This window comes from Mauremys mutica, chromosome 1 (genome assembly GCF_020497125.1).
Source record: "Mauremys mutica isolate MM-2020 ecotype Southern chromosome 1, ASM2049712v1, whole genome shotgun sequence".
NCBI classification, from domain to species: Eukaryota; Metazoa; Chordata; order Testudines; family Geoemydidae; genus Mauremys; species Mauremys mutica.
In genome coordinates, this window is record NC_059072.1 from 226,836,896 (window position 1) to 226,859,093 (window position 22,198).

Here is a 22,198-nt window from a genome sequence, read left to right on the forward strand (position 1 = left end):
AACGGACAAATACAGTTTTTAGCAATATTTTTGCAACGAATAAGATAAGGCCACTCAATCAGCAGGGGATAGGAAAAACCTCTTCTAGGGAAGCAACACAATTCTTCTCTGAAAAGTGACTATATAAAAATGGCACCTTTGTACTCAGCAGGCCTGCTCCATCTGTCTCTCTGCTGATGTTGGTGACAAAAAAGCTTTAACTATTTTGTAAATTGTAACTGTTGTTAGCCACAGTGCTGGCTCGTGCTTGGGGTGGCAGATTCTAGGGGGTGGCATTCTGCTCAATCCTAGGGCGGCACGGCCAGGTTTTTTGTTTTTGTTTTGGTTCGCCAATCTGGCCACCCTGAGGGGGCGGCGCCGCAGAGGAGGGGAGTGTCCTGCTGGGAGCGGGCTGCGTGCTCTGTTTGCCCCAGCCGGTGCCAGGTCTGCAGCACGCCCGGCAGCCCGCGTCCTCCCCTCCCCGCCGACTGGAGTGGCGTGGAGCCCGCCTGGCAGGCGGGGCGGCAGTCTGGGCCGCGTGGCAAGTGCCCTGCTGAAGCCCTGGCCGCCCCCCTTCTTTCTCTCCCCCCCGCTCCCTCCCCCACCCCTCTACTAGCCGGGCATGTCTGCAGCGCAGGGAGTCCCCCTGCACCCTGGCTCCAGCCACGCCGCAGGTTTTTGTTGGGTTTTTTTTGCTTGGGGTGGCAAAAAAGCCAGAGCTGGCCCTGGTTAGCCAGCGTAGCTATGGGGAGTGAGCTCGATTCTATTCTCTCTTGTACATTAACAGAATGATTTACTAAGTTCCAATCAATTACACTTGTACAAACCCTTTAGCCGATGGTATTGAACAAGTATTACTGCAGGCAGAATTTGGTTTGCATCCACCTAATCTATTGGTAATGATACACAATGAAAAAAGGATATAGCTTGACTTTCAGGATCCCAGCTTGTGTTTGCAGGGCTGGAAGTCAGAAAGAAACATATTTTTACTTGTAAACAAAGAAATTAGAAATTGTTGGGATTCGATAAACATGGAACACAGGCTCACTTTTCAAAGTAGATCCATGCTTTAAGAAGGAATCAGACAACCTGTGTTCAGTTTTGGTCACCCTAGTCCAAAAGAAGTGATACAACAGAAACAGTAGAGGTCCAGAGATAGGCAACAAAAACAATCAGAGGAAAGGAAAGGCTGCCCTATAGAGAGAGATTGAAAAGATTGGGAATCTTTTGTGTAGAGAAGAGATGAATAAGAGGGGACATGACAAAGCTATCCCAAATCAGGAATAATGCACGGAAGCTAAAGGTGGAGCTCCTGTAACCCAGTGGTGAGTGTGTATCACAGAGCCCCATCTGTGCCAATCAGCAAAGACTATGAGTTATTACGGCCACACATGGAGGAGCATTGGCTTTTCAGTTCAAGCTGTAGCAGCTTGTGCTTTTTACTTCTGTAATGGGTGTTCACTCACTACAAGATCACCTCCTTCTGTCCAGGCGTGGCATAGCAGCTTTCTTCCCATATGGTGCCCCCTGTACATCTCACCCCATCGCTGCAGTGTTCCCTCTCTTTGCAACTCAGCCCTCCACCTAGGTCACTATATAGGCCCTTCACTTCTGAGGTAGCAAAATCTCGCTGGACCAGCGGGGTGGTTGGCATGTCCAGTAATCTTGTGCCACTGCCCAGTGACTGGTAGGGGAACCCAGGCCCTCCCTCTGCACTGGGTTCCAGCCCAGCAACCCTATAACCAGCAGCCATGGTCTACACAGTTCCCTTCCTTGCTGTAGTTTCCTTGGGCTTCTGTCTACCCTGCCTTCCTCCACAACTCCTCTGGGCTTGACCCTTCTTCCAGGACTAGGATCCCAGAATTTATTCTCCCCTCTGGGTTTCCTCCTCTCCTCCCATCCCTCTGCTTCCAAAGAGTGACTGCAGACTCTCCCTCTGCAGCCCCTTGCTATTCCAAACTTCCTCCCTTTATAAACCTAGCCCATCTGCAATTAGTGTTTGTAAAGGACAGGGTTGGTAAAGGAAGGTTAATTGGCCTATTCTGGGCCACTTTACCCCTTCAGGGCTGGTGTGGGGTGAGCAACCCATCACAAGATCCTCAGTTCAATTCCCAGTGTGCTGGTCAAATGGCGGCCATCACCCTCCTATTTACCATTTCTTATGCTACAAAATGGAGACATTCAATGAAATTGAAAAGCAACCAATTTTAAAATAGTTAATTTTTTTTTACAGTGTGTAATTAACCCATGGAATTCATTGCCACAAGATCTCATTTAATCCAAGTGTTTAGTAGGATTTAGTTAGGGTTATAGATGTATAGTTAAAGAGAAAATTTAAAAATGTCCTTTCAAGTATAAGCCAACCACTAATTTGTGGGGAATGGGAAGAAACTTTCCTTTGGGCAGGTTATTCCATTATTGTCAAAAGTGGGGTATTTGCACCTTCTTCCGAAGCCTCTGGCACTGGCCGCTGTCAGAGACAACATACTGGATGAGATGGACCAATCTGGTGTGGCAATTCCTCCATGCCTAATTATTATGGGGTTTCTATTTGTTTGCTTGTTTCCAAATTCTGCCTACAGCATATTTAATGTGTTTATAATGATGTACTAAGAGAGCCTATTCTCATTGGCTCAAGGTGCTTTCACAAATACTTGACATATACAAACACTAAGGATAAAAGCCAAGAAAATACACAGATGAGCAGCCTATACAAACCCAACCCAGTTAAAACTGATACGTGGCCAAAATACCCACCTTCATATCTAACCACTTCACAGTTGCTCTGCAAAAATCACTTTCCAAAAGCCTACAACTGGTCCTGAAAGAAAAGCTTAAAACCAGACAAGCAGTTAACCGGAGAGGGCTGCGGGAGCCTGATTTAGGAGCGACCCATAATATGACAATTAATCATCTGCGTTCTTTACATAACCTTCACCATCCATGTAGAAACCTGCAATTCACATTTCTAAGGGTGGGATATTATTATTATTTACTTTATAGTAATGCCCTAGAGGTCCTAATGAGGTTCAGAGGCCTGTTGTATTGGGTGCTGTACAGAGATTAAAAGGAGAGTCCCTGCCAATTACAGGCTAAGGCCTTGATGCTGCAATTGATTGTGTGTGGGTGGATTGCTGTACATGACTTCAATGAGGCTCCACACTGGCTCAGCAATCTGTCAACATGCTACCAACTGCAGGGTCAGAGCCTAAATTAAGACGAGAAGCAACATGGATGTAACAAACAACGGAAAGGAGTAAGGAAGCCTGGATGAGTAAAATTCGAGTAAGAACATGCATTAACTTAGGCCAGCTGTGTGCACAGATGTGTCCTGCAGCGTAGCATAGTGTGCTCTTCCAGTCATTAGAGAAGCTCTGGCACACTTCTTCGAATGTCATCTGAATGGAGCAGCTGTTAAAAAGAGGGTAAAAGTAAATATTTATATTATGGTAGCACCCTTTGCAGTGTGTTTAAATATCAATGTTAGTATGTCAAATTAATCAGGTAATTAATAGTGAAGGGTCTGAGCTATGAAGTTCAGCCCCAGATCGAAGCCTTCCCCATATTCTTGGATGCACAGAGCTATGTTTCTGGTTTGGTATCCCTGGTAGTAATTAACTGACAACACAGTTCTAAGAAAGCACCTTTTGAAATATATGAGTTCATCCACTGGTTTGGAGAGTAATGAGCACAAGAGCTCATGTTGGCAAGTTTTTTTGCCAGCCAGTATGCCGCTAAATGCTAGAAATAGAATGTTACCAAGGGCCATTTTCACTACACATATTGTGAAACATTTTGGCCTAAATTTTCAAGAGTGACTAGTGAATTTGGCTGGCCCAGCGTGAGACACTTTTAAAAGGGCCTGATTTTCAGAGGGTGAGTGAACAGTGTCTCACGTTGGGCACCAACGATCACTAATAACTTTTGAAAAATTATGCCTTTGAGATCCAGTGCAAATGAAAGATGTTCTGCTCTCAAAATCCATTAATATCACTGGCTCAAGTTCAGAATTTAGTATCCTTTAGGAAAAATGGTGATCTGTGAACTAAGACACAGGTGAGGTCATCCATTAGGTTTTTTTTCCCCCCTTCTAAAATAAGAATGTGGAATTTATAGTAAACAATGCAAGCTTTGTGCCAGCCTGATGAATGCAGGTCTGACTAGCTTAACACACCCTAAATCTATGACAAATAGAATGAACTGCTTGATTGTTTGACTGACCTGGGAACAAAATGATTTGGATATCAAGTGGCAGCCTTGCATCTAAACCTTACAAAGCTGCAACCAGCAAAGCTTTTTAAAAGGCCCTTCTCTGTGGGGCCTAAGGAGTGTGAATACTGCATCTTATCAGTGTTTCTTTTCTGCCTTCTCTCTGGGTGCTGTCAGTGTGGACAGACATGATAAATTGCTCCTCCTTTTCCTCCACAACCCTGAACATTAACACACACTGCATCTTGTACTCCACTACCAAATGGTCGCAGGGCTGGTCTACACTACGGGGGGAAATCGATATAAGAGACGCAACTTCAGCTACGTGAATAATGTAGCTGAAGTCGAAGTATCTTAGATCGAATTACCTACCGTCCTCACGGCACGGGATCGTCGTCTGCGGCTCCCCATGTCGACTCCGCTACCGCCGTTCGGGTTGGTGGAGTTCTGGAGTCGACAGGAGCTCATTCGGGGATCGATATATCGCATCTAGATGAGACACGATATATCGATCCCCGAGAAATCGATTGCTACCCGCCGATACGGCGGGTAGTGAAGACGTAGCCACATTTTTGCCATTTTGTTATGCCTGTTTGTATGGTTGGGACTGGGAGCAAGTGTCTGGGTAGCATTTGCAAGTGGACTTCCCAGTTTATTTTAGAATTTTGTCTGTCTTGGGGGCCTGGTTTGTATACAGTAAACGGCTTTTGCACTTAAAATGAGTCCTATTGATATTGTCTAGGATATCATCTCTCTGGAGCACAGGGACATCCTCCGACTAACCTCATGTTCTTTAATGTAAGTTAGCAACTGGGTGACTTCCACATTTACATGCTAAATATGCATAGTCCATACTATTATATCGCCACCAGTACAACTATGAAATTATCCCATGTGGTTTCTGGCTCAACCCGTCTACGTGGCAGACCATGGATTTTATTTTGGATTGGGACTGTGGCTGTCCGGGTGCAGATTGACACCCTTATTGTGGTCTGACAAGTCCTTGAGCAGGCATAGGTCCGACTCACTTTTTCTCCTGTTCAGGGAAATTAAGCTATTTCATTTCTCTCCCCTTGCATGCTAAGGGACCCAGTTGAGGCTCAGAACTCTCAGAAGGAAAATGCTGGTCAAGTCTAAAGAGGACACAATGGATAGACAAGAAAGGGAGGACATGGATAGAGATTTACAATTAAGGAAACTGGTATAAAAAGAGAAGGGAGCACTTAAAATGGAATTTATTTTCAATGTAATAAATTGAAGAGAAAAAGGCCTTTAGCTTTTTTCCCCCACTTTCCCCTCATTCTTTCACTAATAAATATTTTCCATAGTGGAAGGATACTTGTAAAAGAAAAAGGGGGAAAAAAGTATGTTAAAAACATTCATTTAAACTTGGGGAGCCAAACTAGAATCACATTAAGGCTCCCCAGAATATCACAGAAGCATAAAAATTAAAGAATGGAAGAATCATCTAAATCCATCCTGTTGTCAGAGCACAATTGCTCCCTACAGTATATTCACAAGTTCTTAGTGCCTTGGCTTTGTTCCTCACATGCACCAGAGACATATTTTTAGGCTAATAAAGCATCCCTTGTCACGCCTTAATACTGTAAGAATTTATTTACAACTCATCACTAATTATTTCCTCTTTTAAAACCCCATTCTTTGGATAGCAGTGAAGTTAAGCAATACAAATCACAGTAGCCAAGATACTGAAATAATCCATTAGTCCATCTCTCTGCCAATGAAAGATTGTTCTCCAAATACCTATTGTATAGTGATCTGTCCTGTCTGATTTTTATTGTCTCAAGTGATGGGGCACCCAGAACTTTCTTACAGTCTAACAGAATTCACCGTTAGGTTGAATGAGAGAAAACACTGTGCTTAATTTACTTATTTGCTTATCATTTCATCCCATTACTCCTGCTTATGCACCCTCAGACCACCTTAATACAATTATTCTTCCTTACTGGTGTTTATACTAGGCACATTCTTAAAAGTTAAAACTGGTTCCATTTAGTAGTTAACTTCGTGGCAAGGTGAACTTTTGCAAAGTAAGAGTGAAGTCCTGACTCCACTGAGGTCAACAGGGCCAGGATTTCACTCTAAACTTTTTAATAGTCTCTCTCTCTCTCACACACACACACCCCTTGGCATATGTGTTTGCAAATTAAATACTCAAATGTCAGCCATTTCAACACAGCATCTTTCCATGCCAAAAGTTTCTTTTCTATTTTCATATTGTCTGTACAAATAACATCCTCAACAAAACACAAGTAGCAAGACAATTGGAAGCTATTGTAGCTTTTTATTTTAACATAGCACCCAGTTTCATACCATATACATTTTCCAAAATTGGATGTGCATAGTATAGAATGTTATATATCTTGCAATCTACCACACTAACATTTCTGCAGCTGGGAAAACAAGTCTTCTGGAATATGGTTATCAACTACACTGTATAAGTAAATATACAAATATATAGTAACCTGAGGGGAACATTTTGAAAATTTTAGATTAACAATAAGGCTTCCAATACCAGTTTTATATCAAATGATCAATAGCAGACAAAGATGTAATACATAGTTTCATGAAGATAAAGAAAAGCTTCAAAATATATATTTCTTCTCATTTGGGATAGTCATGTCTTGAAAAAATAAGTTTTCACTCTAGTTGCTAAAATATGTGGGTTCATTATCCCTCTTTCCCATCCTGACTTTTATAACGACAACTACTTCTTATCAATTAAGGTGTATATGTGCTGAAGGCTAAAGGACTGGCAGTGCTGGAGAAGTGACGCTCCTCCCTTTCAGACTGGAAGCTTTTACAAACTGTCTTTGTTATGATATGCGATTTAAACTTGGCGGAAGCAGCTTCTACAACAGGGAGAGAGAATTGCCATATTAAGCTTATCCTAAAGCTTCTTATAAAGAGTTCCAAATCACAACCACCCCCCAGGGTAGTTCTGTAATGCAAATAATTGTCCTCCAAGTCTTGTTAGGTATGAAGTAGGGGTTGAGGTATGAAGTCACTAACATCCCTCATTGCATTTCAAGATTACTTCTAATTTTAGGCCAGGCCACCACCTAAATAAAATTGTCTACCCTGCTTGCATGTGCAAGCGTAGTATGTGAAATGACAGGATATACTCCGAGACCCTGAGTACAATATGAAGCTTGGAATGTTTAGAAGAAAGCTGAAAAAGTTCCTCTCGCTGAAGTGACCATCTGAACCTAACAGGGCTGAACTTGCTAATGATCAATATTTTTAAATCCAGCAATATGGGAGCCATAATTAAAGATGATATATAAATTTCCATGGTGTCCTAATACTAGTTTAATAACCAGAACATTAATCTTTAATATTTAATATCTTTAAACAATGTTCTAGGATTGTATAGTCAGACTGTTCTATCTTTAAACAGGTCCCCACAACTTGTTCATTGTGTCTGCTGTTGAGCCATTATATACATTTAGAACAGAAATAAAATGGCCTGATTTTCAAACAGTTCTTAGCACTTCGTTCCCATTGACTTCAACGGGATTTATGGATGTTCAGCACTTCTGAAAATCAGGCCATTACAAGTGCTTAATTTTAGGCACCCATGTTTGAAAAATTTAGCCTAAGGCTACAATTTTCAAATTGCCTATGTGACATAGGAGCCAAAGTCACATTTTCAAAAGTGACTTAGGAGCTCGGGAGCCTATGTCTCATTGAAAGTCCTACGTCACTTAAGCATTTTTGACATCTTTTCCTTACGTCTCATTGAAAGTTAATGGGACTTAAGCTTCTAAAGCCCTAGAGCACTTTTGAAAATGGGACTTAGGCACTTTTGAAAATATTAGCTATATGCACCTAAATAAATGGCCTGATTTTCAAAGGGGCTGAGCACCTGTAACTCCCATTACATTTTTTTTTAAACCAAAATAACAGCAGGAGCAGATTTTACATATTCTGTAGGCTATCAGAACTGTCAAAGTACTAGGAAGATACTCCAAGTAACTTACTTCCTGACTTCGAGCTTCAGAGATAAAACACATCTTAACCCTTCCCTTGCTATTTTGCTTTCCACACTGTGTAAAGTGGTACACCATCATCAATAATATAATAAATGACACATAAAATGACTGAATTAGGATGGCCTCTTGAGCTCAGTAGAACATTAGAATGCAGCTCTAAAAGCTCAGCATCAGAAATGGTATAAACCCTTCTATGTATTAACCTCTATGATTCAGGATGACTATGGGCCTGTCTACACTTAAAAGGCAGCAGTGGCACAGCTACACCGATGTGCTGCTGTAGCGCTTCAGTGAAGAGACTATCTACCCTGACAGGAGGCCTTCTCCCATCAGCGTAGGTACTCCACCTCCCCAAGAGGCGGTAGCTATGTTGACAGAAGAAGCTCTCTCATCAACATAAGGCTGTCTACACCAGTAGTTAGGTCAATGCAACTGCCTTGCTCAGGGGTGTGAACTTTCCACACCCCTGAGCAACATAGTTATACCGACATAAGTTGCTAGTGTAGACCAAACCGAAGTAACATGTTCCATTGATGGTCATCCAAGTATCCCGATTCATAGTATAAGGAATAATTATAATAGTACTTTGCGTGACAGATCTTTGAATAAGCCCTATGGACTACTTTTCTCCATCCTTACTTAAGCGTAGCATCTTACTCCATGAGTAGTCCCACTGAAATAAATGAGGCTTCTTGTGAAATAAGGTCCTACTCAACATGAGTAAGGTCTGCAGAATCTCACCCAAAGTGCTTAATAAAACATTTGCACATTTCTTAAGAGTTGAAAACCTTTTTCCAAACATTCTGGATCACAAATATGGAAAGTGCCACCCAACTCTGTCCTTTAAAATTGTCACTTTGTTACTTAATAAAACGACGAAACAAGAATTAAAAAAAATTTAAGCTCATTCAAATCTAACAATTCAATTTTGTAAATGAAAAGAATGACTTGTGTATGCAGTGTTGATCCCAGGATATTAGAGAGACAAGGGGGGTGAGGAAATAGCTTTCATTGGAACTACTTCTGCTGGTGACAGAGACAAGCTTTTGAGATACAAAACATCTCTCTTTCACCAACAGAAGTAGGTCCAATAAAGGATATTACCTCACCCCCCTTGTCTTTCTAAGAATGACTGGTGTAAGTTCTGAACATTGTCCCTAATAGGGAAGATGATGGCAGATTTCTTCCGCAGCTCACTGGGAGAAGCTGTGATTCTAACTTCATTTAGTCACAAGCCATGGTCATCTCTCTGATTCCAACTGCAGAGCATGAACACAGAAGTCAGAAATCCAAAAATTCAGTTCTTTGTTGTAGACACAAACAGTGGTTAGCTAGCTAAGGAGTGACGTATTACCAAACAAACTTTCAGTTAACGTAGTTTTACAAATGTGAGGACTGCCCTCCCAACATTGGAATAATGTTGTATAAACTCTGAATGCATATAAACTTCAGCCAAGGGAGTCTGTTCAGTCACCATGTCAACTTTAAACATTTACATTGATGTCATTCTTGTTTTACGTCTCGATAAAACTTCTGGCTGCTCTGCTATTCCGCTACAGCTTTTTCACATTTATCCATTTTGCACTGTATCCTGACCGGAGACTGGCTAGTTATTTCTAACCCACCCTTGGGGAGCATTCCAAAACAAGATGGATAAAACATCAAAAATAATAGAAGAAAATGTACGCAGAGCTTTTGCAAACTTAATGCAGACGCTTAGTTTACATCCTGAGCAATGAACTATACAATGCATCTCATATGGGGCTGCAAGGGGGGAAGGAAAGAAATAGGACGGCGTGCATGCTATGTTTTTATCAATGAGGCATATGTCAAAGGGGACAGGCTGATTTCATTATTTCTAAAACTACCTGTTATAAGAGGATTGGCCCAATAACTAAAAAAGGTTCACTAGAAAGTTTCCATTGTCAGAAAGTCTCATAGAGGACTTAATCCAATGTCCACTGAAGTCAATGGAAAGATGCCCATTGACTTCAACTGGCCCTGGATCAGACCCAGATAGCGTACTATAGCCTTTGACTCTCCCTTTGGAGAAAGGAAAGGTCCTGGGAGCCTCATCCTGTAAGGAGCCTCTCCTGTGTGGTATTAAGGCCACTCAATGGAAACCCCTTGTAGGATCATTTCTTCACATCATAGTCATTAAAAATCCTACCTAGAGCATAGACATATGTTTATTTCATTTGGAATCAAACATCTAGTTCAGGTCCTTTAAAAAACGCAATAGCTAGTAAAACAGGAATGCAGACCAATGCAAACAAACGTGAAATAAAACCCATGTCTCCAAAGACAAGCACAATATACCGTATGCTTCATTTTAACTTCCAGTGGCAAAATTACAATGCTGTTATTTTAACAAGCACACATTAATTACATACAGAGAAACATGCCCATTTCTAACTTTCCCTGTGGGGTATAGCTTAAAAAAAAAAGTTTCTAAAATCAGCAGGTTTCAACACTTTTTAGTTCTCAAAACTGCATTTTCACATGATTTTTAACTTATAAAACACAAACCCTGCAATATTTATAAGGCATAAATGACCAATAATCATAAATGGCACGAAAAAGACAATTAAGTGACAGCTGATTGTGAATATAGACTATCTGTACAATTATTTTTATTCTCTTTTGTGTTTTAAAACCACAGACACTACCTTCCTCGTATAAACCTATGTGAAATCAGAAACGTCCAAGAAACCACCTTAGAATAGGGATTTTAAATATAAAGAAGAATGCATGAAACTTTTAATAATAGGGTTTCAAGAAAGTACATAAATCAGGAATTCTTTAAATAAATAAACCACTAATAATTTCAGAGTTAGATGACTGATTTTGGTGATTAACTGCATTTTGTAATATCCTGAAGGACAAGTCGGAAACAACTTTCATTTCTTAGACATATCCTACGGTTTGACATTTATCTCATCTACCCTCTTCATCTGAAAGGGAAAATGTGCAAGGTGGTGTGCAAAAAAACCCAACAAACCCAACTCACATTCCACTTTGCCTCAGTGAAAACTTTACATAGACTTTACATTGTTGTGCTAATAGAGTCAAAAATTCTTGGCACAAATGTCCATTTATTGCCATTAAATAATGTACTGAAGGTCACAAGACAGTTACAGGACGAAGCTGTTCCAACTGAGTCTCCAATGCAATTCGTTCTTTGTGAACTTCCTAGAGCACAGAGAAAAAAGAAATGCTGTAACTTTTGTGACACCCACACATACAAAGCTGCATTATTAAAGAGTAGTCTAGTAACAGCTGGCATTTACTACAGATCTCAAGTTCATACCACTTACATCATGCTTTATAGTTTCAAGGCACCATATAAACGTTAGACAATTAACCCTCACAACAACCTACTGAGATAAGTAGAATTATTCCCTTTTTACAGATGGAGAAACGAGCAGAGAGGCCAGGGACTTTCCCAACCTGGCTGATGAGAGGAAGGATGGCCCAGTGGTGAGTGCATAGACTTGAGACACCTGGGTTCAATTCTCTGCTCCAAAACAGACTTACTGTGTGACCCTGGCATGCCACTGTCTCTCTCAGTTCCCCGCCTGTAAACTGGGGTAAGCTGCACGACCTGACCTAGCTGGAGTCTTGTGAGGATCAATACAGTAAAGACTGTAAGGTGCTCAGATGTGCAAATGAGGGGCATATAAATACCATAGAGTCAAAAATGTAATGGTGGCAGAGTGTTTGCTATTAAAACTTACGAGTGTGACATCCTTCCCCAAGGTCAGTCCATTGGGCCATACTTCCTCTTTTTACCTTGCTACTGAAGGTCGCATATTCAGCTCTGGTGGGGAGAGTCTGCCTTGCACTGCTCCTGAGAGATCCTTGTAGACAATTCAGGAATAGTGGTAATGATAAACTCCTATGTGGAATCATACTTCAGTCCTGATCCAAGGAAGGTGGTTGTAACATGGGATGTTGAGTGAGTGTGGTGGGATGTGAAGCTAGGAAAAATATAGCATGGGGATTTCTCAGGACTGTGACAGAGATGCAGAGGAATGCTAAATGAAGGAAAGAAGGTCAAGGCAGACCAACTCAGAGGCAGCCCACTGCGCTATCAGGGTTCAGTTTCTGGTCCTGGTCTCACATTTCCAGACCATTATAGAGCTGGAAGTGCTGCAGAAGGTGGCACTTTCAACCCAGTAGGGAAAAGCAACAGCAGTCTTCTCTGACTGATTGGCAAGCAGCGTTGATGATCTCTGAAAGGATTCCCAGTACGTTCAGACCTTCTTACATAGAATATGATAGTCTATGTAAGTGACATGAAGCTTCAGCAGAAGAAAAATTAAGGAATTTATTGACTTCATGATTGGACAATTAAAAAGAGTAGAATTTATTTTTATCAGGAACTTACCAATTTAAATACTCCAAGAAGTTCTCAAATACAAGCCAATGGATAGTGTTTTAAAATCATTCTGAGAAGCTCATCTAAGGCAACAGTACAGCCAATACTTTGTATAATGAATGACTGAACGTAAGAAGCTAAATAACAACTGATAAGGACAAAGAAAACTATGTCTGAGTTCCTCTCATGCATGAGGAGACAGCATTAAATGCTCCTGAAGCATTCAAAATACAAGAATTATCATTTAAACTCAATCCAATCGACAACACAGCCCTTTGCACTTAAGTTAACGCATTTTCTTATACAGGCCACTCACCCCTAAAGGTACAGCGTAGCCACTCTTTCAAAAGAGAGTCTGGAAACAAAGCAGTAGGTTTCATCCATAAAGAGGAACTAGATCCTCAGCCAGCGGTGAAAAACAACCGATTGCATCAAGCCTTGTAATTGTGATATTCAATGCATCCTTTACCTTCAGTTGCTGCTGGAGTTCGCTGTTCAACCTGGCAAGCACCGCATTGGCTTCTTTGTTTTTACGAATAGCCGTCTGAATAGCCCTCTTCTGCTTGGAAGACTGTCTGCTGGAGATAAATACAAAACATTGCAATGAACAGTGACTGTGCCCAGGAGAGCAGGCATCCACTTTATGTACATGTGTACTGAACCTAAATCAAAAGAAAAAGATACAAATTTACAAGAAAATGTAGTGAATAAGTGTTGACTGAATCAGATGGGTGATTCAAAAGCAAAATAGCCTCATTTTTTAATCTGAACCATCGACCTATTTTAGGCCCATTTCAACTATTTTATTTTCAATGTACAGTACTTGTATTTACTGCAATATCCCTGCTATTATTGTTTTCAAACACTTAATGGGGGTTAAAAACTCACTAATGCTGAATGGAAAATGTACAGAACATTCTATTTAGAAACAATTTTACTTATTTTTAGTATCTTTTAATCATTTATTATTAAGAACATCTGCATGAAAATAAAATCTTTGTTTTTTCAAGAGTTTAGCTGCTTCTGCTACTTTTTTCCATGCTTGAAATACTAATCTTCCATGTTCATACTAGTCATTTCCAACACAGCTGATTGTGATGTCACACACAGAAATGATCAATTATGGACATTATTCATCTGTCCATGACTCTTAAAGAAACAAAGATTTGTTTAAATGCAAATGTTGCTAGTAATAAAAAAACAACAAGGAAAGGGAAATATGATAAATATAGGTTAGATATGCAGAACTGTTTCTAAATAGACATTTTAAAGTTGTATTTGAGGTGTCAGCAGCTCTTTAATGACAACGTGCTCTAAGACAGATGCATATTTAAACAGAGCACATAGTGGCAAGCAGTTGGGAAAAGCCTAAGTTAGCTCTTTCTCTGAACAGAGTGGACAGCTGTGATCTTTGCAATAGAACCTGTGCCTGTTTCTTATAATAGGTTGGCCCTTTTGCTATTATTTTTTTACCTTTTCACCAACCTGTTTATCTACATTTTGCCCCCAATCAATCTTTATAATAAAATTAAAAATTAAAATAAAATAAATCAAAGCATATACGTATCTCTATGTGGTCACTTAAATGTTTTGGAGAAAATACAAACATCTGCATCTGACAGGGCTGATTAGGGATGTTAGCAGGTGTTGCAATTTTCCTTGGGCCCTCAAAAACATGTACTATCATTCTCCGGCCATCTCAGGAGCCCTATTTTCTATTTTAATCTTCCATGTTATGTAGCACTATGGATGTAAATATTGTTTTAAAAGTTAACCGGTTGAACGATTAAAATTATATTGTTTAACTGAGGCAGCCGGGGCTGGGGTACCTCCGGCAAGTGCAGGGCCACCAGATCTGGGGCTGCTCTGGCCGGCAAGTAGCGGGTTAATGGTTAAGGTCAGTTAAGAGTAAACCTAATGCTTACCGGTTAACCTTTTACATCCCTATGTAGCACAGATTCAGGCCCTCAACAGCTTGATTGTATACGTATTGTGAAGAACTGACTGGATGACTCAGCTGGCCTGGTTTTGGCTTAGATTACCTAGTCCAAAATCATAGAATCATAGGGTTAGAAGGGACCAAGGATCATTTAATCTTCTCTCCAGCCAAGATGCAGGATTTGTTGTGTCTAACCATCAAGACAGATGACTAGCCAGCCTCCTTTGGAAAACCTCCAGTGAAGGAGCTTCCACAACATCCCTAGACAATCTGTTGATGAGACACAGAGGATTTGGGCTAAGCACAGCCTTGTTTTTTGCGTACAACTTCAGCTGCAGGAGATGTGCAAACCCAAAGGAAGATTCAACTGCACTCACCTCGCATATGAATCCTGGGATAAAATAAATTTGACTGAATACAGCCCTTTTCTCACTCCATCACTTGTGCCTGCATTACAGTTATTGGCGTCACTAAGACTCTTTGGTCCTGGCGATTTCAATATCTATGCTTTCAATCTGCACACTGGCAATAACTGTAGCATGCTGACTCTAGATCTCATAGCCATCATGGCAATGATAAGATTATCCCAGGTGGTTTATGGCTCAACTCATACGGACGTTATACTCTTTTCTTTGGGATGGATCTAGAAGTGAGCGTTAAACATCTATTGTACTCATTTTCTGATCGACATCTCCCCTAGGCTGAGGGTGAAAGCCTTTCTTGACACCTGTCGGCTTATTAGACCCCTTTCTATATTTCGTCGTCGTAAACTGTTGGAGCCAATGAGGTTGCAGAATAGATGGGGGAAATATTGCTTTTCAGTGTTTGGGCCTCTCTTTGATGGAGTGGAACATTATAACTATCTATTGCTCAGTATCAGAGAAGACACTTTGACACCACCTACCCTCAAGTTAGTCGTACCAACGGCGGCGTCTTAGAATGCTTGGGACTGAAGAGAAGCGCTTAGTCTGACCAGTTGTGTCAGAGAATTTTGGCACTCCTGCACTATGGCTGAAGTGGTGGTGAAAGCAGTGTTGTTCTCCTCAGCCACTGCATTTGCAAACACCTGACCAGTGGGGTTGTTCAGTGTTGTAAATGCCTGTGTAACTGAGACTGTGTTGAAGTTTAGTTCCTGGCTGTGGAGAACTGCCATCTTATTATGATGACAAGACTGAAGGGATTTGGAGCCATTCCCCGCATGCTCATCTCCTGGTTGTTTAACAAGTCAGAACTGCCAGTATGAGTGAGCACAACTTCAGCAGCGTTATGCAGGCTTCAACCACCTGCTAACAGGGTCAACACAAGATCCCTGCCACCTTGTTACAAGGGGTAGTTGAGTGGTAGCTTTTGTGATGTGGACACATATTTGTTGACTGAAACCATCAAGTGCATTTCAAAGAGGGCATTGTTCAGCTATCAGATGTTAACAATTTTTGGTCACTACTGACCTGGCCTGCATTTGAATTGGCAATCAAGAGTTGAGGTCTGTATCTCATTACCAATGCCCTGAGTCATTCAATCATTAAATATGAGAATGAGGCAAAAAACAAAACAGTCAAGTCATAGCTCATGATGCAGTTTTTAGGTGTGTGATTTACTTTTGGGCTGGAAGATGGGGTTTGACTGCAGGCAAGGAAGAGGTCACACTGCTAGTGGGAGTAAGCTCCTGGTTTTCCAACATCTGATTTTCAGAGCGGAATTTCCTGCGGATTGGTTTGGATGGTGGCTGAGTAAGCAGAATCTCCTTTGGAGAAAAAAACAAACAAAGATTCAGTTAGTCCTTAAATAAGTCAGAGTCCAAAGACATGCTAAAATGTTGATGTGGTGAAAGAAAAGGCTATGATGAGTGAATGCTTTTGACAAAGAAACTGCTGAAGTATGGCCTAAGCTTGTGCTGTTTCAATTTTGACTAAATTCAGTAATAACCTGCTTTTTAAAAACTGCATTCTGTCATTTTAATATTAACTTTCTATATTTGCAGGTTGGATATTTTTGTTGGTGTGTCTTTCCCTCCCTCCCTTCAATTGTCTTGCATGCATTCCTTCTGTTTTATCTTAATTTGGACTGTATGCTGTTTGGGGCAGCGACTGTCCATACAAATGTGTGTACATGCATATGTGTACATGTAGCATACTGGGGCTTCTGGACATTACCAGAATATAATAATTAAAAAATTATGCTCTGTGTAATATGCCTGCATACGCTTCCATTGTGGGTGAATACCCACTTCGTCAGACGCATTCACCCAAGCAAGCTTATGCTCCAATACATCTGTTAGTCTTAAAGGTGCCACAGGACACACTGTTGCTTTTTACAGATCCAGACTAACACAGCTACCCCTCTGATACTTGCTTCTATCGTGATCAACACAGGACACCTTAAATTTCCCAGGAATGACAAATGCTGATCGCCAGCTAAGGATTATAAAGCATCTACCCATTATATGGCCTCATTTCATCCCCATAGAATCTGAGTGCCTCACAAACATATACATTTATCCTCATGACACCTCTGAGAGGTACAGAACTACTACCAACCTCACAGTACAGCTGGGATACAGTGTCAGAGAGACCGACTTGCCCAAGGTCACACAGAAAAGCTGTGGCACAGCTAGGAATTGAACCCAGATCTCCTGTGTCCCAGGCAAATGCCTCAAACACAAGACAGGCTTCCTCTATCCTATGAAGTTGGTCCCAGAAATACTGTCCTTTTAGAGACAGCTCAGAAACTGGCTTACAAAGACGTACATGTAAACCCTCGTTGCAGAATGAGTGCACGTGAGGCTAGTGATTTGTCATGGAGAAGTACACGAAAAGACGTGGTCAGGCTCAGGTAGAAAAGACAAAATACATTAATTTTTAATAAACAATGCCAGCAGTGCTTTCATTATTTTAATTAAAATATCCTTTATTTTGCCCAAAACTTCGACACCACTGCAGTTTCAGGCAGTTAATATATTATTATTATAAAGCTTAGCTTTCATAGCACATTGCATCTGTAGATCTCAAAGTGCTTTAACAAAGAGAGGCCAGTGGTATCATCATCCTCATTTCACAAAGCAAGAAGCTGAGGCACAAAATGGTAAAGTGACTTGCCAAAGGTTACACAGTAAATGAATGGCAGAGCCAGGACTAGAACCCAGCTTTCATTATATGGTCTAGTGGTGTATTCACTGGACCAGGCTTCCTTACTTTCTATGTCTTAGGAACCAATTAATACAGTACAAATAAATTAAACAAAGTAATACACCTTTAAATGACCCAGTGAAGTGCCCAAAAGGCTGCAATATGTAATCTGAGTCAGCAGAGGGCTATTGTGGGTGTTTTGCAATAAAAAGTAACTTAAGGCTATGAATAGAGTTAGCGTTATGAGAGGGCAGAGTCTCTAACATTCCAAAATCCCAACAGGGTTCCTTGACTACTTCAAAAATATTTAAAAGAACCAACCAAAAAAACCCACACCAGGATCTGTTGCACACAACCCAACATGGAAAGCCACTTGCCTTAAATATGTGGAATACCACACTCCAAATAATCACATGGCATTGTATAATTAATGTATGTGCTTACTGCTTTTTTAAAAAAAATGTATCCCCAGGCTGAGAGCGATTACATCTACATACCAGATTTTCACAAGATATTTATTGCTAAAAACAGCAGACATTTTCAGACTGTACACTGTTTTGCTTGTTTTCACAATGGAGATGGGTCCCTGAGTGTTTGTTAATTGAAGTGAGTGAATGTGGTCCTCGTGTAAGTTGCTGGTTTAACAGTGTTAGTGGCTGAGTCCCCCACTTACATAGAGAATGGCTGCAGTGTGAATCATTGCAATGTAATCTCCCCCACCCTGTCTCATTAGCATGCCCAAATCTAGAAAGGATAGGACCACCACTTGGGGCAGAGGATAGTTCAGCCTCTATGCGTATTCAGTCTTGGGCCTCCTATGTGGCTGCCAGTAGTGATGCTGGTTTTATGAATGTGGACACCAGGCTGCTAGAATCTGAAATGAGATCAAGAGCTCATTTCCAGGACATCACTGAACAGCCATCAAATAGTGATACCTGTCAGTCACTATTGCTGGCATGAGTTGGATTTCCACCACTAACCTTTAGGAGAAAGGCTCAGAATCTCATTTCCAAAACTCAGTCCTCTAGTTCCCCTTTATTTTTTTTAAATAATTGAATAGTATCTATGTTTGCCATGTAATTGAACAGGGTAGCAGAAGAGTGTAACTATTATATGGTTATAGATCTGGAGTAAGATTGTGCTTTGTGGCCTCACACTTGGCAGGGCTAAATAGCTCTCTCTGAAAATGTCACGTGAGACGACTAGGGAACCTGTGTGTGATTTCTACATGCTTGAATGAGTGGGAGCTGAGCAACTGCAAAACATACAATCTCTGTTAGTATGGCAAAAAACAGCCAAACCTGGATGTCAAAAAGCCCCATTTTCATGAGTGCTATTTGAGGGGCTGGCATATTCCTAAAGCCAGACAAACAGAAAACACAGAGAACCTTACTTGGCAGGATGATAGGGAAGTCAGTCCTTTTGAGAACAAAAGAAATTTGAGTTGCACAAACTGATCTGAAAGCAGTTCTACTATCCTGTAGTTTGTTTTGTGCTGAGACAATATCACCAGTGCTAACTGAACTTGGAAACTAGCTTATAAGAAGTTTGTTGGTTAAAGAGAGACACATTGAGCCTGCCAGAAGATGCCAGGCAGATAAGTTGTGAGCATCAGGTTAAAAACACACCTGGATAAGACACTGATGACAAAGCTAGCTTTTTAAGATGCAAGTTAGATGGACTTTTCAGCTATGTCCTAGACAACATGCCTGTAGCAGGGTGCTGGTGCAAAGGCACCTAATTAGCCCCTAATCAGCCAGCCCCAATCAAAGGAAATAGATCGGGGCTGGGGAGAAGTCTGGTGCCTGGCCTCTGGAACTGGCTGCACCTGCTGGCCTGAGGGTTGAAGGGCTATAAAGGCTGGCTGGCAGCCAGAAGAAGGGGGGAATGGCCAGTCTCCAAGCTGACTCTGTGTAGAAGAGGAGATTGTAAGGCCTGCAAGCTGTATATAGTCTATCACTGGCAGTGGGGGAACCTGGTGTAAATAAAGCCACAGGTGCTGAAGAACTAGAGGCCTCTCTTGAGTTTTATTGGGGCAGCCAGTGGGCCCCAGGAAGAGGGGCGGGCAGAGGCCTTGTTACAATGCCATAATTGTAATTAAGCTTCTCACCCTCCTAGTGACTAGGGGGAAGAGTCTCAGGGGTCTCTCTAACTACTGGTTCTTTCTATTGTGTTTTTCTAATAAATTTGCTTTCACTTAAAAACTACCTGCATGTAGTTTGGGGAAACTGTTGTGCTCGTTTGGAGAGATGAGCACTGCTGGTTGTTCTAGGAGGAAGGAAGCTGTCTTCTGAGCAGCAGTCACTGGTGCCTAGTGCAAGTGGTACATTTGTTGGTGCCAGAGTCCCCACTCAGTAACAAAGCAACACCCAAAGGGAGTTGGGAGGGAGGGTGTGTGTGTGGGGGGAGAGGATGTGGGGGAACCTGAGTGAAGCACCAGGAAGATGCACATGGGAGAGGGTCCAACCCCATAAAAAAATTGGAGAATGAGGAAGAAAATTAAAGAGATTCATTCCCTGGTAAATTCTGGAAGAGCAGCTGTAAGTTCCTGCATTTTAGGAGATGATGGCATTTCAAAACAAGCGTTTTATGCTCTAGAAGTCAGCTGTTTTATCTGAATGCTCTGCTATAAAAAACTTCCTAATGACAAGTTCTATTGATAAAATAGTTCCTGAAACGGACAAGTAAACACGCCATAACCACTGGGCCCTCCTGAAACTTACAGTTCCCAGAGGCTCACTTTGCCCTGCTGCCTCCCTACTCCCATCCGAAACTCTCCCCATCTGTGCCCCGCTGCCCCCATATCACTAAGCTGTGCCTTGCGGGGCGGGGGAAGGAGGGCTGAAGTTCTGCAGATACTCCTGCCTCCTCTTTCATGGTACTGAGGAGGAACTTCAAGCCACTGCTGCAGATCTCCTGCAGGCCTTTGCCCTGGGGATACACTCCAGGAAGTTGGAGTGAGTGGGCTAGTGCCTATTTAAGGCTGCCAGTTTCAGGATCCCAGCTACATGTGGTCAGCTCTGTAGTGGGCTGGGTTGGCTGTAGCTATGCTCTCTCTGGATTCTTCTCTGCAAAGCTGCCTCTGGTGGCTAGAGGTCATATGGGCGACTGAACAGCAGGAGCAGCTGTAGCATCTGGCACAGGAGCTACCAGCCAAATAAACAGGTCATGGTGCTCATTTGGGGAAGAAACATCACCGGGCAGGGAGAGGCAGGGAGTACAGAAGAAAAGCAGAAGAAAGCCCACTTTACCACCTATGGGGGTGTTTTAACAGCTTCCTCTCCCACCAGTCATCACCCAGACTCTCCCGACTCTCCTACAGGCCACCTAGACTCTCACCTCCACCCATGCATCATGCAGCTCTGTCCCTTTCAAGAACACCCCTCTGTGGCAGCACCTGGTACCACACTATGCCGTACATCAGTACTAAATAGACACTACGTAATGTTTCTTCTGCATTAGTACTGGTGGAGTATTATTGGAAATCTTAGGCCTCTAACTCCTAACTAACAACTGCCCCTGCTGCTGATCTTAGATGGAAAGGACTGAGGTGGCAGCCAGAGTGACGGCTCAAAAGCAAAGGCACAAAGGAGTGCGACCCTAAAAGGCACTAGGAGGAAAATGACATAAGCCAGTCCTTTGGAGTCCCTCCTTCTCTTGGTTCATAATAGCCGGAATGTGTTGACGTTCCCGGCACGCTGCAAAGCCCGTCTTTTCAGGAGGGCTACCAAAGAAGCAACTGTTGTTAGAGGAAGACATACAGGGGAAGAGGAAGTTGGGGGCTGGTTTGTTTTTGTGGTGCCTGATTATTTAGTGCACATTAGGGGGTGTTTCCTAGTCCCAGCATTTGTCAGAAGCACCTAGAGCATTCAGAGAGGTGCCTCTTGTTGCTTCATAAATCTAAAGAAATAAATAAGCCAATGTGGGCACATGGAAACCTTAAAGAGCATGGGTGAAATCATGGCCCTGCTGAAGTCAATGGCAAAACTCCTAAAGATGTCAATGGGGCCAGGTTTCACCCCTGGAAAATGCAAGGCTGTAGTTACAGCATATCTATTTTATATGCCTGCACGCATATAAAACCTGTAATTCATGTTTTAAACGAAGTCCTGCAATTCTATGCATATTATATAAGAGATCCTGAGCTCTAATAAACTAGTGTACTTATGCTGGATCCTTAATATCAGATTTTTAAAATGCTTCATGTTGGAAGGGCTGGAAGGAAATGAGGATCAGACACCATTGATCTCTTCTCCCCAATTCTTTAAGGGCCCGTGTGTTTATACTGTAAACACACGGCAAGTTGTTTTTCTTAATGCACATGTACTGACGTGTGGATTGAAAGCTTTCTTAACAATTTATCTGAGCTGACGGTGGATGTCACATGAGTCCAAGTCCCCCTGGTGTCCTGACCTCCAGAAAAAGTAAACATGTAAAAATGTAACCCTAAACCTCAGTTTAATTGCTTTAAAACTTAAAACAACTAAGGTCAGTTGATGAAGCCAAAAAGATAAAGACAGATCATTCAACAACAGCATTAGACATATTG

General features: G+C 41.7%; 1 protein-coding gene across 6 annotated transcripts in view; it reads right to left on the minus strand.

Annotated features, from left to right (window-relative positions):
- Nucleotides 1-6,484: 6,484 nt before the first annotated feature.
- REPS2 (RALBP1 associated Eps domain containing 2) overlaps nucleotides 6,485-22,198 on the minus strand; it is a 158,004-nt gene continuing 142,290 nt past the window's right edge. For 4 of the 6 annotated variants that reach the window (XM_045021377.1, XM_045021638.1, XM_045021548.1 and 1 more), the window contains 3 exons: nucleotides 16,123-16,268; nucleotides 13,055-13,163; nucleotides 6,485-11,396 (listed from right to left, as the gene is read on the minus strand). In XM_045021377.1, coding sequence (XP_044877312.1) covers nucleotides 11,328-11,396; nucleotides 13,055-13,163; nucleotides 16,123-16,268 — 324 coding nt within the window. In that variant the 3' untranslated portion in view covers nucleotides 6,485-11,327. The remainder of the gene's footprint in view (nucleotides 11,397-13,054; nucleotides 13,164-16,122; nucleotides 16,269-22,198) is intronic. The other 2 variants (XM_045021781.1, XM_045021459.1) reach the window with 1 other exon arrangement.